This window comes from Pocillopora damicornis, chromosome 11 (genome assembly GCF_964200805.1).
Source record: "Pocillopora damicornis chromosome 11, jaPocDami1.2, whole genome shotgun sequence".
Lineage (NCBI taxonomy): Eukaryota > Metazoa > Cnidaria > Anthozoa > Scleractinia > Pocilloporidae > Pocillopora > Pocillopora damicornis.
In genome coordinates this window covers 15453229-15470246 of record NC_142680.1, presented here as the reverse complement: position 1 = coordinate 15470246, position 17018 = coordinate 15453229, and the positions used below count along the sequence as shown (strand labels likewise).

The following is a 17018-nucleotide window of genomic DNA, read 5'->3' as shown; positions in this document are numbered from 1 at the left end:
AGGTAAACAGTTGTTTCAGTACATACTAAATCAGCGTGATAATAGCACAAAAGATGATTTATTCCTGCAACTATTGCAAAATTTTCGGGCGCAGATCCAGCGCAAGTTTTCCAGAGGAGGTGGCTAGTGGTGTATACACGAAACGGCCAGGTAAATGTCCACCGCTAACCTGAGGCAGTGAATAGTTGTTTCAGTATCTAATAAAACAGAGAGACGGCATAGCGAGAGAAAAAAACCATTTTAACTCGTTTATACAATATCTATGAGCGCAAATCAAGCGCGCGTTGCTCGGACGCGGATGTCAATTGTAAACGATATCCAGAATTTGAGTATCCAATCAGCGCACGCTTTCAAAGCTATCTTCTGTTTTAGTATACATATTAACAAGAGATATTTGGACTTTGAGTAACCAATCAGTGCGTACCTCTAAGGCTATCCACTGTTTAAGTATTAAAATTACACTAATAATCATAAATCTTACTCGGCCCCATGCGATTATCTATATTTATAACTTAGAAGGCAAAATTATTAAATGCCGATGGCGAGAGTAAACGCCTTTTAAACTCACTTTTCGTATTATTCTTGAATCAGCACTTAAGTTAAATATCAAAAATATTTTGTCCGTCAGAATACAGAACTTTGGATCTTAAACATCTTAAATGACTGAAGGAGTAGGGAAGAGGGTTAAATGTTTCATTTTCCCAAGAAGTCGTGCTTTTCCTCAAATGTCTCGTTCTTGTGTCACCCCAATCTCTTCTCGAACCAATCGTGCACACCTAGGCTTACTCAAGGGAGTATCCAGTTGATATTCTCTTGGCTTACTTTCTACCGAGACAGACTGGACAGAATAACAGAATCCCACGTGTACTTTCCGCTGACACTGAAAGCGTTTTACATAAGGTTAAACCCAGAATGCAACGCGAAAGAGAACAGTTTGCGCCAGTAGGTTTGTAAACCAACTCATGAATGAGTTTTAAGAAGGAGCTGAAAGCCCTCGAAATCCTCGAGAAGCCAGAAGCATTTTTAACCGGAGGCTTCAATGTAAACCATATTATTCATTCAAAATAGTCCAGCCAAACAGGAAGTGAAAACATCGTAAATTCTACTTAAAGACCGGTTTTATTTATTGCCTGGGAAGGAGGGGAACGGAGGATTTTTCTATGGGGGGGTCACATGGTTTTCAGGGGGAATGAAGGGGGGGAGGGAGGATCAGTCGTCGCCAACAGAGTAGAAAGGGGACTACAGTCTACATTTATCGCCTGGGAGGGGTGGGACAGAGGTTTTTTGAGGGTCACATGGTTTTCTGAGGAATTGAATAGCCAATAGAGTATAAAGGGGTCTTCAGTCTTGATTTATCGCCTGGGAAGGGTTTTTGGGGGTTTTTTGGTTTTCAGGGGGATTGAAAAGGGGACTACAAAGGGGACTACAAAGCTAGTCGACTAGCTGTGAAAGCGAAAAAGTAAAACGTTTTAGTTTACCGAAATTCTGCTTTTATTTTATTCAAAAACAACATAAATCAGTTTAAACATTTTACCCATGTTACTTATGTACAATACAAAAATTTAATTCAAAGGATCAGTTTTCATGCAGAATAACTCAAGCTAAATAAGAATCGTATGTGTCTCTTACATTTGTGACCCCAGTTAAACCTTCAATTAAAATGTCCAACTTTTCTGTCTTGTCCCGATCTGTAGGGTCGACTCTTTTTACATTTGACCGATAAAACCTTCAATAGTTTCTCTCATTTTTAACAAAAGTAATTCAAGTAATTCACGCTAAATGTGAATATCATGTGTTTCTTACTTTCGTGATCACAATTAAACCTTAAACTAAAATGTCCAACTTCTCTGTCTTGTCTCGATCTGTACACGAGACTGTTAGGGTCGACTTTTTTTTACATTTAACCAATAAAACCTTCAATAGTTTTTCTCATTTTTACCAAAAGTAATTCAATCAGCGAGAACCTTGTCAGTTTGACAAAATTGAAGTGCATTATCGACCCCGGTTAAAAGTAAACTAAAATGTCCAACTTCTCTGTCTTTTCTCGGTATGTAGACGAGTCTGTTTAACTTATACCGGGACGACTTTTAAACAGCTGACCTAAAGAAGGCTTGTTTTTTTTTTTTACTTTCACCGAACGAAGTTCGAGTAGCGAGAATCTTTTACAAAAAATGCATTAAATTTTTCATAATTAATGGGAAAAATACCATTTACTCAAATTACATAAGTAAAACTATGTAACCACTGCGGGCTGAGTGGCTTTACTACTGCCTTTTCTTGGGGCAAGACATTCCATGCAAAGAAACATTCCGGTTTCTCTCGAAATTCATGTTTGGAGACTATTTGTACTTTATATACACATTTTAAACTCTCCATGAATGGAAAAAACTCCGAAACAATCTTTGCTGTCGATTATATGAGCCTGGAAATTTTCTTACGATACTTCCATAGACTATGGACAAAGATACGAGAGTCCGAGAATAATAAAATGCTTTGCTGACTGTTACTTGGAGACTTCATTCTTGTCCTTAATGGTCAGAATCTTCTTTTCTAAAACAAAACAATAAAAGCATTAGAAAAACAATTATTGATAAAGATAATATAAATCATTTACAAGTATCGCTCTAAAAATTGTTATTGTCATCATCATCATCGTGGTCGCCATAACGACTGACTGACCCGGTTTTAGCGGGTTTTTAAACCATTGGCTGCGGACGAACACCTAAATTTGTCATTTGGAATGTTTTCAACGCTCCTATCCAAGAAAGAAAATAACTATTAACTCGATTTTCTTAAATGTGATTGAAACTCTCAAAACACTATATTTGACTGCATCTACAGGGGAACTGAAAGATTCTTTCAACATTTCAAGGATATACGTGTCTAAACACTAGTTCTTATTACTTCGACTGAAACCGACTACTGAAGGTAGAGAAGTGTTTGTTGTATCACTATATCCTCGGGAATAGAACTAACTTTTTTTTCCTAAAGTCAAATGTCACGTCATCTCCAATCAACATGAACGGAGCCCACTCGTTGACTTTGGTAAAGCCGATGTCCCTCAGCCATTTCATGGCCTGGTGAAGACATTCACTGACACTTTCTCTATCAACAAGGTGTATGTAGAAACGCCCCATAAACTCCGCTGTTACATCGTCTTGTATGCTCCTCGCTGTCACCAGCACTGAACGTGCACCGGATGCTAAGAACGCTCGTGCGACTCCAAGAACTCCCTCGGCTTTAATCTCTCCCCACCCACTGAAACAACAGCTGAGTACCACCAGTTTAGCTCGCAGCTTAGCATTTAAAATATCAGAGATCCTCAAAAGGTAGTCTTCTTCCTCTGGAATATTGCTCGAAGAAGGTCTGGGAGAAAGGGCAATCTCGCCTCTGTCGGGATTACCGTGGGCAGCAATATGAATCAAACTCACTGAGTTCATTGCTTGAAGTACCGCCTCTTTTGTCGCACGTTCTCCTAACAAAGGCTGAACACCCAGAAGTTTTCCGATCACCTCTGCTTCCTTTCTTGCACCAGCCATTGATGTAAAGGTACAAGTATTTCCTCTGTAACGCGCCTTGCCTACCTTGGGATCACCCACAACCAGTGCATCGGTCTGACTGTGATAGTCCGCTGGGCAGTCCTGAATAACCTTCAGAGTCGTCAAAGAAGGGACAATGCGGATCCTGAAAGTTTCTGCTAGACACTTTCCGCCTTCTTGATGACGTAGAGCTGCAAATGGGACTCGGTACAAACTGCGTTCGGGAATAATGATGATCTTCGGCTCGGTGAGTTGATCGGCCACTGGAGCGATGATCACTTTGAAACACAACTGAAGTTTTCTTTCGGTGTTTTCAGTATCCATGAAGCGGAGACCGCTTTTAAAAAAGCTATCCAAATTAGAAGATTTTTCGGCAATGAGACTTTTGTCATCGACTGCCTCGGAAATTCGAAACAAAATGTCTCCGTTTGTTTTCAAAACCCAAAGGTAAACCCTGCGATCGTCATACGAAATGTATAAGAATACAGAGCTTCGTTCTTTGCTCACAATCTCTTCCATCCCAAACCATGATTTTGGATCAGCTGAGATGTGATTTTCAACAGAAAAGTTTCGTGCCATCAAGTCTGCTAAGCATCTAGCCCGTTGAAGCTCCTCGACATAAATAGCACCTCGAAGATTTCCAGCAGAACAAAGCTGTGATCTGAGCAACTTGTAGAAGGAAGTTCCGTGCTCTTCTAAAAGAACCAGTTGAAACTGTTCGTTTCCTTGCTGAAAATCTCGCAATGTTTCATATTTAGCCATGCATTGAAGAAGATACGAAAATGCTGCGCGGGTCTTTGATTGCGATATCCTCAAGACCGACAAACTGAGCAGGGTGTGAAACTCACCCATTATGTCTCCGACATCGCAGCTTATCACGCGGGCTTTCTCAAGGTATTCATCAGCTCTGTCATACTCGCCAATTTTTAGAGACACTTTTCCTAGGCGTTGATAACCTTCTGCTACGGTTTTTCTGTGGCCGATTTCACTGCTGATAGTTAATTGTTTCTTGTAATGTTCTTTGGCCTTCTGATGATCACGAAGCCATTCAGACACCTTGCCGAGGATACCGAAAGCTTGTGCTTGACTTTCTCGGTCACCAATTTCTGTGGCAATAGAAAGTGCTTTCTCGCCATATTCCTTAGCGTCCCGATATTTTCTGAGCCCGATCCATGCCAGTCCAATTTCCAAGTAACAATGTGCTTGTCCCGATTTGTCGCCAGTTTCTATGCTAATGGCAAGTGCTTTCATGTGATAGTCTCTAGCCTTATGATATTCACCGAGTGTTGTTAACGCACCTCCTAAGTTTTCGTAGATTCTTGCTTCTCCTTCCGTGTCACCAATTTCCGTTGCGATTGCAAGTGCTTTCTCGAGATATTCTTTAGCCTTCTGATATTCACCGAGTGAATTGAACACATTTCCTAAGTCTCTGTAGTTTGATGCTTCTCCTTTCTTGTTTCCAATTTTCATGTTGATGGAAAGTGCTTTCTCGTAGTTTACTTTAGCCTTCTGACATTCACCGATTAAAATAAACACATTTCCTAGGTTTCCGTAATTTGTTGCTTCTCCTTTCTTGTCACCAATTTCTATGTTGATGGCAAGTGATTTCTCGAGATATTCTTTAGCCGTCTGATGTTCACCGAGTGAACGTAACACATTTCCTAGGTTTCCGTAGCTTCCTGCTTCTCCATTCTTGTCATCAATTTTCCTGTAGATGTCAAGTGCTTTCTCGTGGAATACTTCAGCCTTCTGATGTTCACCGAATGATTCAAACATATTTCCTAGGTTTCCATAATTTCTTGCTTCTCCTTCCTTGTCACCAATTTCCACGTTGATGACAAGTGCTTTCTCGTAAAAGTCGTTAGCTTTTTGAAATTCACCGATTGATTTTAACACGTTTCCTAGGTTTCCATAATTTCTTGCTTCTCCTCCCTTGTCACCAATTTCCATGTTGATGGCAAGTGCTTTCTCGTGAAATTCTTTAGCCTTCTGATATTCACCGAGCGAGTCTAACACAGTTCCTAGGTTTCCATAGTTTGTTGCTTCTGCTCCCCTGTCACCAATTTCCATGTTGATAGCAAGTGCTATCTCGTGAAATTCTTTAGCCTTCTGATATTCACCGAGCGAGTGTGACACAGTTCCTAGGTTTCCATAGATTTTTGCTTCTCCTCCCTTGTCACCAATTTCCATGTAGATGGCAAGCGCTTTCTTGCAATAGTTTTTAGCCTTCTGATATTCACCAAGGGAGTGCAACACAGTTCCTAGGTTACCATAGATTTTTGCTTCTCCTCCCTTGTCACCAATTTCCGTGTAGATGGCACGTGCTTTCTCGCAATACTCTTTAGCCTTCTGATATTCACCTAGAGATTGCAAAACAATTCCTAGGTTTCCATAGTTTGTTGATTCTCCCCCCTTGTCACCAATTTCCATGTTGATGGAAAGTGCTTTCTCAATAAATTCTTTAGCCTTCTGATATTTAGCGAGCGAGTGTAACACAGTTCCTAGGTTTCCACAGTTTGTTGCTTCTCCTCCCTTGTCACCAATTTCCGTTGCGATCACGAGTGCTTTCTCGTGAAATCCTTTGGCCTTTTGATATTCACCGAGTGAGTGAAACAAACTTCCTAGGTTTCCGTAGTTTCTTGCTTCTCCTCCCCTGTCACCAATTTTCATGTTGATGGCAAGTGCTTTCTCGAGAAATTCCTTAGCCTTTTGATATTCACCGAGCGAGTGTAACACAGTTCCTAAGCTTCCATAGTTTGTTGCTTCTCCTCCCTTGTCACCAATTTCCATGTTGATAGCAAGTGCTTTCTCGTGAAATTCTTTAGCCTTCTGATATTCACCGTGCGAGTGTAACACTCTCCCTAGGTTTCCATAGTTTGTTGCTTCTGCTCCGATCTCTCCAATTTCCATATTGATGGCAAGTGCTTTCTCGTGAAATTCTTTAGCCTTCTGATATTCACCGAGCGAGTGTAACACAGTTCCTAGGTTTCCATAGATTTTTGCTTCTCCTCCCTTGTCGCCAATTTCCATGTTGATGGCATGTGCTTTCTCGTGAAATTCTTTAGCCTTCTGATATTCACCGAGCGAGTGTAATACAGTTCCTAGGTTCCCATAGTTTGTTGCTTCTGCTCCGCTCTCTCCAATTTCCATGTTGATGGCAAGTGCTTTCTCGTGAAATTCTTTAGCCTTCTGATATTCACCGAGCGAGTGTAACACAGTTCCTAGGTTTCCACAGTTTGTTGCTTCTGCTCCGCCCTCACCAATTTCCATGTTGATGGCAAGTGCTTTCTCGAAATACTCTTTAGCCTTCTGATATTCATGAAGTGAACTTGACAAATTTCCCAGAGCATTGTAACCATCGGCCTCCCTTCTCCTTTCTCCAGTTGCTTTCATGTTTTCTATTGCGATCTCATAATGTTTCTTCGCTCGTTCAAACTTTCTCTGTCTGCAATATATTTCTGCTAGTTCAAACCTCACGATTCCTTCTTGTTTTGTTTCTCCAAAGTCGTGGAGCATGGGAAGAAGTTTCCTGGCGCATCTTTCTGCGTTTCTGTAATCAGAGATGTCTTTGTACGCCTTGAGCATTGTAATATAGATGTTACACTTGAATAATTTAGTGACTTGGTCATCTATACCCAGTGCTGAGTTTTTAAGCAAAACTGAACATTCCTTGAATAACTCGATTGCTCGTAAATTACGCTGAGTTTTTTGCAGGAAGGCAGCAACACAAGTACCTATGTTGAGGGTCTGTCTAATCCTTGCCCTGTTGTTCATTATGGTTCCCCCGTGTGCGTTTTGGAGGATCCTCTCTAAAATAAGAGAATTGTGAAAAATTATTGAGTTGCAAAATTATCGAGATTTCAATATTCATGCCAGTTATGTATATGTGCAACACACACTTAAGTGAATGATTTGATTTTCTAGAACCATTGAAAATTTGATATCCTAACTTGTGGATGTTTTTCTGGAATTAGACTCAACAACAAAAATAAACGTCTTATGGTTTAAATGTTTTTCCTTTTACCTTTTTTCTCGCATCCAAACCAGTCGCTAGACGCTTTAATCTCCCATTGCTATTTTAAGCAGCATAGGCAGTTTGCGGCCTTTCCCTACATCTAGACAGTTAGGAAAGCCGCAAAAGTCTAGAACAAAAGTTTATCTTTCAAATCGGCACTCTTAATCACCACGGTATCGACGAGCGCTTTTCATTCCCCTGATTTATTCTTGTTTTCTCGTCACCATATTCCCACCGATAGGGTAGCTCGATTTTTCTGCTTCTAAACACGCACACAACCCACAATTCGTCCAATCGGTCTGACGAGGAGCTAAAGCTCGAAACGTCAGCTTTTAAACTCTTTACGATGGCCAATTTACGTTATTAACTCAGTTAATAATACAAAATTATCCAGGATTAATTAATTTGGGGCGTAACGCCTATTAAAATCACTGTTAGCAGTTCTTTAGGGTGTCACGCAACGCTACCCCCAGGAGTTATTAGTTTAGGCTGTAACGCCCATTTGAAACGCAAGACAAAATATTCAAAACATCACGAATCAGAAATCTTTCTCACCAACAAAATCCTTTTTGCATCATGTTTCAATCAAGCAAACAAGAAGACTTGAATAACACCTTATCGGTTCGCCTAAATCACACACGCCAAAACCGATCAAATTCGAGGTAAATTTTTGAAAAAGTGAGGCATTCTTAACTGATCCAACTAACATAGCTAGGAAGTAGGTGCCATAGAAAAGGTAACTACAGAAAAAAACTTTGCGGCCCGACCTTTACGAAAACTTTCCAACTCCGTGTGTGACGTTGTTTATAGGAAGAACAAGACACACACAGGTGAAGTAACACAGGTCTATTTAATCGATGTCCGACGACTCTACCAAACCGGAAAGCATGGTCTCTAAAGTATTGTTGCCATGGCAGTTATGACGTAAATGCGGACCGGAAGTAAATAGAACGATAAACATCGATATCGTTACATCTCCCTTTCTTCAGGAAACAAAAAAAAATGTAAACGTAACTGAATGTCTCAATCCTAGTTTAAAATAAACTACAAAAAAAAAGAAAATTAAGAGTTTGTCATGTCCTTTTTTTTTTTTGTTCTTTCGATAACCCCAATCACTGGTAACGTGTGGGTGGTCGCACAATTCGTCCAGATCGAGTGGTGGTCACCGATGGGGAAATCTCCTGCTTATCTGCTGCAGACTGAGGTGGATATTCCGGATGTGGCTTGTCCGTGTTCTGCAAAGGTACTGTGTCTGATTGGTCCTTACTGACTGCAGTACTTGGTATGGAAGGTGGTACCGATGGTATTTCATTACCAGAATTTGCAGTAGCAGAAATTGGTGTTGCTTCTTCACTGTGTGGCATCACTTCACTTGTATGTCTCAGGTGTCTGCGGTTCCTCCTATAAATTCTTCCATCTTCTGTTCTGACTTGATAGGACCTTATGTCGACTTTGCCTTCGACTCTTGCTTGGGTCCAATCCTTCTTCTTTCCCAAGTGGGATTTTAGTGGCTGCAATCGCACTGTGTCTCCTGGGCGCAGTTCCTTCAGTTCTTTGGCGCCTTGATTGTAGTACAGGGATTGTTTAGCCTTTTGTAGCTTCAACTTCTGATCAACCTCCTCTGGTAGCTTCGGCTTGAGCAATTGGTTTGAGGTTGGGAGTGGAGTCTTTGTTCTTCTACCGAATAATCGCTGAACAGGTGACGAGTTGAGTGTTTCTGTGGGAGTATTTCTCCAGTCCAGCAGGGCAAGATATGGGTCTTGTTCGGACTTGACGGCTTTCTCTAGCAGATGTTTTGCTGTCTTCACCGTGTTCTCGACTTTGCCGTTGGACTGAGGATATGTTGGAGAGCTTGTTATATGTTCAAAACCATAAGTGTCTGCGAACTGTTGGAACTTTGCGGAAGAAAAGGGCTGTCCATTATCCGATACAAGCTGGTCGGGAATTCCATGGCGGGCAAGATGGGCTTTCAACTTCTTCACAACTTCGTCTGCTGTCTTGCTTGTCATTCTGTCGACTTCAAAGAAGCTTGAATAGTAGTCAACGGTCACCATGAAATCTACACCGTTCAGATCAAAAAGATCAACTGCGATTTTCTCCCAGGGTCTACTAGGCAGTTCATGACAAATCATTGGCTCTTTTCCTTGCTCGACAGGCTGGCTGTTGCAGACGGCACACTTTGCTACATAATCTCCGACATCTTTGTTCATCCCAGGCCAAAAAACTACTTCTCTTGCTCTTCTGAGACAGCCTTGGATGCCGATGTGGCTCCGGTGGATCTTAGCCAACATGTCAGCTTTCACGCTCATAGGGATAACTAGTCTTTCACCTTTGAACACCAGTCCATTCTGTAAAGACAGTTCGTCCCGGAATGTAAAATAACCACTGATGTTTGCTGATACCCCAGCTTTGGTAGCTGGCCAACCTTGCCTGATTGTTCTCTTCAGCTCTCTCAGGGTAGGATCGGATTCTGTTGCTTGCTGAATGGCAATCAGCGTTGGTTCCGATACTGGCAAGTATTGTATCATATTGATGTGCTCTAGCTCTCTTTCAGTGTCTCCTCTCATGTCCTCTATGTACATAACATCTTCTGCTACATCTTCTTTTGTGCTCTTGCGCACTCTGTATGCTCTGCTCAGTGTATCTGCCAGATACATTTCAGTCCCTTTTTTGTAAGACATTTGAAGGTCAAACTTCTGCAATCTTAGCAACATTCGCTGGAGACGTTTAGGCGCACTGAGTAGACTTTTACGGAAGATGCTCTCCAAGGGTTTGTAGTCAGTTTGGATCTTGACAGGTCGACCATATACAAACTGCTCAAAACGTTCTACTCCGAAAAGTATTGCAAGCATCTCTTTCTCTATCTGGGCATAGTTCACTTCTGTTTCTGTCATGGAACGAGATACATAAGCCACGGGCTGGCCTCCTTGCATTAGACATGCACCAAGTCCTCGGTCTGATGCATCACACTGCAATTCCACGTCGTCTTTGGGGTTAAAATACTTGAGGACAGGGGCAGCTGAGAGTATCTCCTTAACTCGCTTGAAACTACAACCTTGTACTTGCTCATCCCAACGGAACTGGTTCCCTTCTTTCAAAAGGTCTCTCATTGGGGATGTAACTTCTGACAGGTTAGGAGCAAACTTCTGGAGGTAATTTACCATGCCGAGAAGTCTCTTGAGATCTTGTTTGCTTGTCGGGGTTGGCATCTCTTTGATACCTTGTACCTTGTCTGGGTCAGGCTTAAGACCATCTTGACATATAACATGTCCCATAAACTTCACTTCTTTGCGACGGAGCTTAAGCTTCTCTTTGTTTAACTTAATGCCAGTAGCGCGGCAGCGTTCTAACAATGCTGTCAGCTTTGCATCATGGTCAGAAAGTGCTTCAGCTTCTGTTCCTCCGACACCAAAAACAAGGATATCATCAAATATTGGCTTAATTCCATCAAGACCTTCCAGGGCGTATTCCAATCTCCTCTGAAACTCTTCCGGAGCGGGTGATATGCCGAAGGGCATCCGCGTCCAGCGGAACCTTCCCCAGGGGGTACCAAATGTGGTCAGAAGACTGCTTTCATCGTCTAGCTGCACATGCCAAAAACCGTTCTTTGCGTCGACGACACTGAAGACTTTAGCATTAGTAAGGAGTGGTAGTAGATCGTCGATCACTGGAAGGGGAAAATGATTTCTCCTGAGTGCTTTATTCAGAGGTTTTGGGTCAATACATAACCTTATCTTTCCATTGCTCTTCTTAATGACCACCATTGAGGAAATCCAATCTGTTGGAACATCTACTGGTTGCAAGATGCCTATCTTAACTAAGCGTTCTAGTTCCTGTTTTAAAAGCTCTTTTACTGCAAAGGGGACTTTCCTCACTGGCAGTGCCACAGGGGTTACAGACTTATCAATCTCGAGGTGAAGCTTTCCTTTGAGCTTTCCTTCTCCTGAGAAGACATCTCCGAATTTGCTCACGAGATCCGGCTGTGTGGGAATCTCATTCGAGAGAGACATGATGTTATCGGTGTTAATCACTATGAGGCCAAACTGCTGCACCGATTCAGCACCAAGGAGTGCTGTGTGACCTGTTGGAACGACGGTGTATTCCGTGAGGAAACACTGTTCATTCTTGGGGTTGAAGGTCTCGACCTTAGTACATCCTAGAGGTTTCAGCTCTGATTTGTTGAACATGACAAGGGTAGTTTGAGTCGGCTGAAGGCATTCCATTCGTGGATCGTTAAATACCTGCTGATAAATATCTGCTGGGAGGATATTGACTGTTGCTCCACAGTCTAACTGGAATTTCACTGTTTCATCCCTCAAGCGCATGTTAGCATAAATCTTCTTAGGACTGTTTTTTGCATAAAGGACGCTCACAGATTCTACACTGAATAAGTAATCATCAGAATCTTCGTCATTAAACTCCTGAACTTCTTGTTCTACATTGTGAACTGACTTCTTAGTTTGCTTTTTGTTAGCTTTCTGACTTCTGCAAGCCACTGAGAAGTGGTTCATTCGACCACAGTTATCACACTTGTGCTGCCATGCTGGACAGAGTTCCTTTTTTAAAGGATGGGTTCTGTGGCAGAACTTACATCTAACTGGTTCTGTTACTTTGTTGGGGACGGGGCGTTGGACTTTACTGAGATTTCGTACTTTATTATGGCGAAAACCTATGTTCGATTTTGGGTGGCCTGTGGCAACGGCGCTAACCTCCTCCGCATGGGACATCTCCTTAAGTTGTTTGGATGTGGTTTCACTCGCACGGCAAATATCAATACACTTGTTAAGAGTTAGTTTGTTCTCAGCTAGCAGCTTTTTTCGGGTGGCGTTATCTCTAATTCCTACCACAACTCTGTCTCTAATCATTCGCTCTTGCATGATGCCAAAATTGCACGTTTTAGCTAACGAACGTAAAGCTGTAAGGAAAACATCAAATGACTCACCGACCTCCTGTACTCTCTGATTGAACAGATAGGCTTCGTATATTTCATTCGTCTCACCGATGAAAAAGGCGTCTAGAAGCTCTATCACTTTGTCGATGTCGGTTTTCTCCTCTTCATTTCCGAAGGGCAAACCATCGTAAATCTCCAGGATATCTGGGCCAATACATGTCAACAATGTGGCTGTTCGAAGATTACTGCTTTGCGTACTGAGCCGTGAGGCGATCTCGTAGTTTGTCCAAAGCCGCTTAAATTTCTTCCAATTCACAGCTAAGTTCCCCTTAAGTCTAGTTTCGACGGTAAAGGAATAGAGGACTGGATAAATTGAGGAGTTGCTGGCTGCGTGCTTGTTGAAGCTACGCTCGACGAGCCTGATTCGGTCATCTGGAGCTAGATTCACTGAGTTTGGCTTGAAAATGCACTCAAGTATTTCAGCGACGATTCTGTAGGAAGAATCCCACTCCTGACACCATGTGACGTTGTTTATAGGAAGAACAAGACACACACAGGTGAAGTAACACAGGTCTATTTAATCGATGTCCGACGACTCTACCAAACCGGAAAGCATGGTCTCTAAAGTATTGTTGCCATGGTAGTTATGACGTAAATGCGGACCGGAAGTAAATAGAACGATAAACATCGATATCGTTACACCGTGAACTGACCTAATTTTCGGTAAGTTACCTAATCTCCAACTTTGGCTGCCATTTTGAGGGACTTGTCAACATGAAGCGTATATAAATCAAGCAGGTAGATCTAAAACCGTCAGAAATACATACGAAAGCAATTCAAAGGAATTTTTACTTTCAATTCAAGCGGCAAAATTTGAAATTGTTCGTTAAACTTACCATTCCTCCATCCCCATGCGACCATTTCTTCCAACAATTCAAACACTACAACTAGTGTTCGAATCCCCCTCGACGATTCCACCGTAAGAAATAACCTGTTCTACCTGTGCCACCCAAGCTTCGATTCGAATGTGAAGTACGAATCAATTAACGTAACTGCTTCATCTTCGAGGCAATATCACGCTGGTATTTTGATTTTCGGATCGACAAGAACGGTGATCAGGTAGCGATCACTATGTTTACCGCATAAATGTGATCGCTGACTAGCCGCTGATTGAAAATAGTACGGCTCAGTGGTGAGGGGCGTGGTGTGGGGTGGGTGCGGGCAGATTCTCAGAAGATTTTTGGGAACATTGGAACATATGAATTAAAGTTTCATAATAAGCATTAGGACTCTCAGTCTTGATGCAAAGGCTTTTTTTCTTGTCTTTGCCCAACTCTGAGAACGTGGAGCGGCAAAGACGCGAGACACGAGTCTCACGTCTCCCGGCTTCTTTATGCTCACAGAATACGCATGACCTCACTATCTTTAAGAAAAATAAGACTGCTCGCAGTCTGTATTCCGTTTAAGCATTTCATAGAAGTGACGCGAGTCTTTTCAACTGCGTGAAAAAGTCACAAACCCATTCTTTACCTCACGAGTGTAACCACTGACCACTCACAAATTACAGTAGGCTTCTCCTTTGGCGCGGAAATTCAAATCGTATCGAGTATACAAAGTTATAACGAGTTCCTTTAGATCTCCCGAACTTGTATCGCGTTGGAAACAATTACAAGTACAGGAAGAAGTCGTTTGTTAGCGAGACTTTCATTATGTCTCAGGACTGCTTTCTAAATAGCAAAGATGGAAAAAACTTTGGTTCATCGCGTGGCTTAAGTGGTTTGGTATGACTGTCTGAATGCAATAATGAAGTAAAACATAATTTGATAAGCTGCCACTTGTCTAGAGAGGTCTTAAGGGAAAATGAGCTTATCTTGGCAAGGACTGACCTATTTCACCTCGCTCAGGAGGGTAAACAAAAATGTGGATTTGTTATAGCGTTAAACGATAAAAATATAACTATATTTACTCTGAAATATTGTCAGGGTTTCCTTATATTGGTGTTGGGAAAAATAATGGAAATATTATATTACTTTAAGCTATTCGATACAAAAATTATAATAAGACAGGTTGATTATTTCTCATTCCTTTTGGCGGTCTCATCTAAGTACAATTTCTTTCACCTTTTTCTTATTGCGGTTGTGAATTTGATACGGAAACAGTTGCTCCGTTTCTACGGTGATTAGATCTTGTTGTACTATTTTGTGATAAGTTATGTTTTTAATTATGTCAATTTTCTAGTTGCAAATCTCTCTGGTAAAAGTTAACCTTGCACAGGAATTCCTGGAAACTCCTGCTTCTTATACTATTGATTACTTTCAGACTGTTTTTTTTGGTCAAATTCGAAGTCAAATTAACGATTCCAGAATATTTCTTAAATTTTAAATTAAAACCTTCAACACCTCTTCTTAAAGGTGACTCTGATTGTAAATAGCTTATCCTTTTTCATCTCCGCACTGAATTTGTAATTATATAACTTATGCGAATAGCACGTAGTTTTCTTAGGGGCGGTACCTTGGGTACGCCCCTTCTCTGAATTTTCTGTTTACTCTATTGTTATATAACAATCCTCTCGGGCTATTTTCTCGTAAACTATCTTTTCAAGCGTAATTTCAATTCTGCCAATAGGTTAATTATAATTTTTATATTATCGATCTTGTCTTTGTTCTGGCCGATCTTAACCGTAAAATTAAGAAATTTAAGGTAGAAGATGATTTTGTGATTGCGTAAACAATTCGAAGGCGCATACTTAGTATGCAGGAACTGTCGTACGTACTCTAACGTGATTCGCTGGCTGAAACGGAGCGATCGTGATGTAAGAAGATTGATAGCTTAGAAGTGTCATATTTGGTGTCACCTTTATAAGCTAGTGCACAGCATTTCTCAATCGGAGAAGAGAGATTGAACAAAGCAGAGTAAAGTGAGTTGTTCTTTGTAAAGTTAGAGGTCAGGCTAGTCCCAGAGAAGAAAGCTGTACCGAGAATTCAGGTCAAGGAAATAAAGGAATTTTACCGAGTGTTAGAGAGAAATTCTTCTAACAATAGGCATCGCCACACTTTGGGGAAGTTTTGGAGAAGAGTAAAGGGAACATATCAGTATCCTGATTATGATTATGTCAGGAAGCGTATCCAAGGCAGAGATGTAATTACCTTGCATATATCTCAGGACATTCAAAAGCTGTTTGGAGTTATTATTCCAGTTGAATCAGGTAGTCTTCAGTAACATTTTCTGTTATCTACTTTTGTCTCGTGACATATCTACTGGAAAAGAGAAGAAACTCTCTATTAGGTTAAGGGTACTTAAGTGCACATCACGTTGAAAAAACATAGATCTATGTGTAAGTGCTTTTAGTTGCAGATGGAAATATGTACAATGTTGCTTGGTTGATAATCAATTATGTTTCTGTAGAAGATCAAATCACCTGACAACGCAATACACTTATTCATGCGTACAGTTCACAATTATTTCCGGTCAGTTTTCCTCAGTTTGTAAGATTCTCCTTAACCAGTATGATTAAATTTTCAGACTAAAACACCCCTTATTTGATTAAGAATAATAAACGTAAACAGTGCATGTCGGTTTTCAATTCCTGATGGATGCTACTGGGCTTCACTTTAACTGAGAAATTTGCAATCGCTTACCTCAGCTCTCTAGGTCCCATGCCGTAAGAAGCACAAGAAAAAAGTTGATGATAGTGAGTCTTGGCTGAGACAAGAAGAATCAGAGAAGAATCTACGGTCCCCAGAAACGCCACTTGTAAACACGAGACAACTAAGGTAAATTGAATTAAGTGGTATTTGTTTTATTGAAAACTATCGTTCAGATTATAAGATACGCGAATTACTTCCCCCACCGATTTTTTCTTACATTCTGTACATCAAAATTGTCAGTAATTATTAAGGTTTTCTTGTTGATCATCTTAATAGTAACAGTTTCCAGGATCCAAAGGGAGCAAAAGAGAGAACAATTTTTTGTGTAGTTAGGTGAGGCAACGTGCCGGCTTTATACTTCTTCAGGCGTGATAACGATAATAATGACAACAATCAGTAAAAAGCACCGTCCGCTAATAATGACGATTATTATAGTTATAAACAAATCTCAGTTATAGTCCTGAAAAAATCTCTGAGGGTCCTTTGAACCATCCACTTCATCCCGCCAGAAGTCAAAGTTGCTTACACTCATTCCAAGGTTCGTGCGATTTTACGACAAATTTTAGGCCTCACGGAACAGCGTATGCACGTGACTTAAGGAAAATTTCAGACATGCGCAGGATAGGCCCTTTCCTGTATTTACTTCTCTCCTTAAAGCTCTTAAAGCTTTAGCGTTGAATATCTTATCAAAACACAAAGTCTCTGGTAGTTTTACACATAAAACGGGAAGACTGCGACGAATTTGAATATTCTACCGTTTTATTTTTTTCTTTTCATCGACTAAGTGGTAGAAATGCTAATTTTTCGTACTGTTTTGCCGCTCATTGCGCATGGTGTTTATTATTTGGAATTTCGAAAGGGACAAGTTTAAGAGTGGGCATCGTCTTTTTAAGGCAAACTGGGTTTTGGAGTCCATTGTTGTTTGT

At 41.0% G+C, this 17018-nt stretch overlaps 2 protein-coding genes across 2 annotated transcripts; both read right to left on the bottom strand.

Annotated features, from left to right (window-relative positions):
• Positions 1 to 2951: 2951 nt before the first annotated feature.
• LOC149037774 (tetratricopeptide repeat protein 28-like) lies at positions 2952 to 4058 on the bottom strand. Its single transcript, XM_089186393.1, has one exon. The coding sequence runs from the start codon at positions 4056 to 4058 to the stop codon at positions 2952 to 2954; it is 1107 nt and encodes a 368-aa protein (XP_089042519.1).
• A 76-nt stretch (positions 4059 to 4134) lies between these two features.
• On the bottom strand, positions 4135 to 7313 carry LOC149037773 (uncharacterized). The gene is made up of 6 exons (XM_089186392.1): positions 6726 to 7313; positions 6126 to 6365; positions 5280 to 6005; positions 4838 to 5168; positions 4388 to 4474; positions 4135 to 4268 (listed from the first exon to the last, which is right to left on the bottom strand). The coding sequence occupies exons 1-6, from the start codon at positions 7311 to 7313 to the stop codon at positions 4135 to 4137; spliced, it is 2106 nt and encodes a 701-aa protein (XP_089042518.1).
• Between the last annotated feature and the right edge of the window lie 9705 nt (positions 7314 to 17018).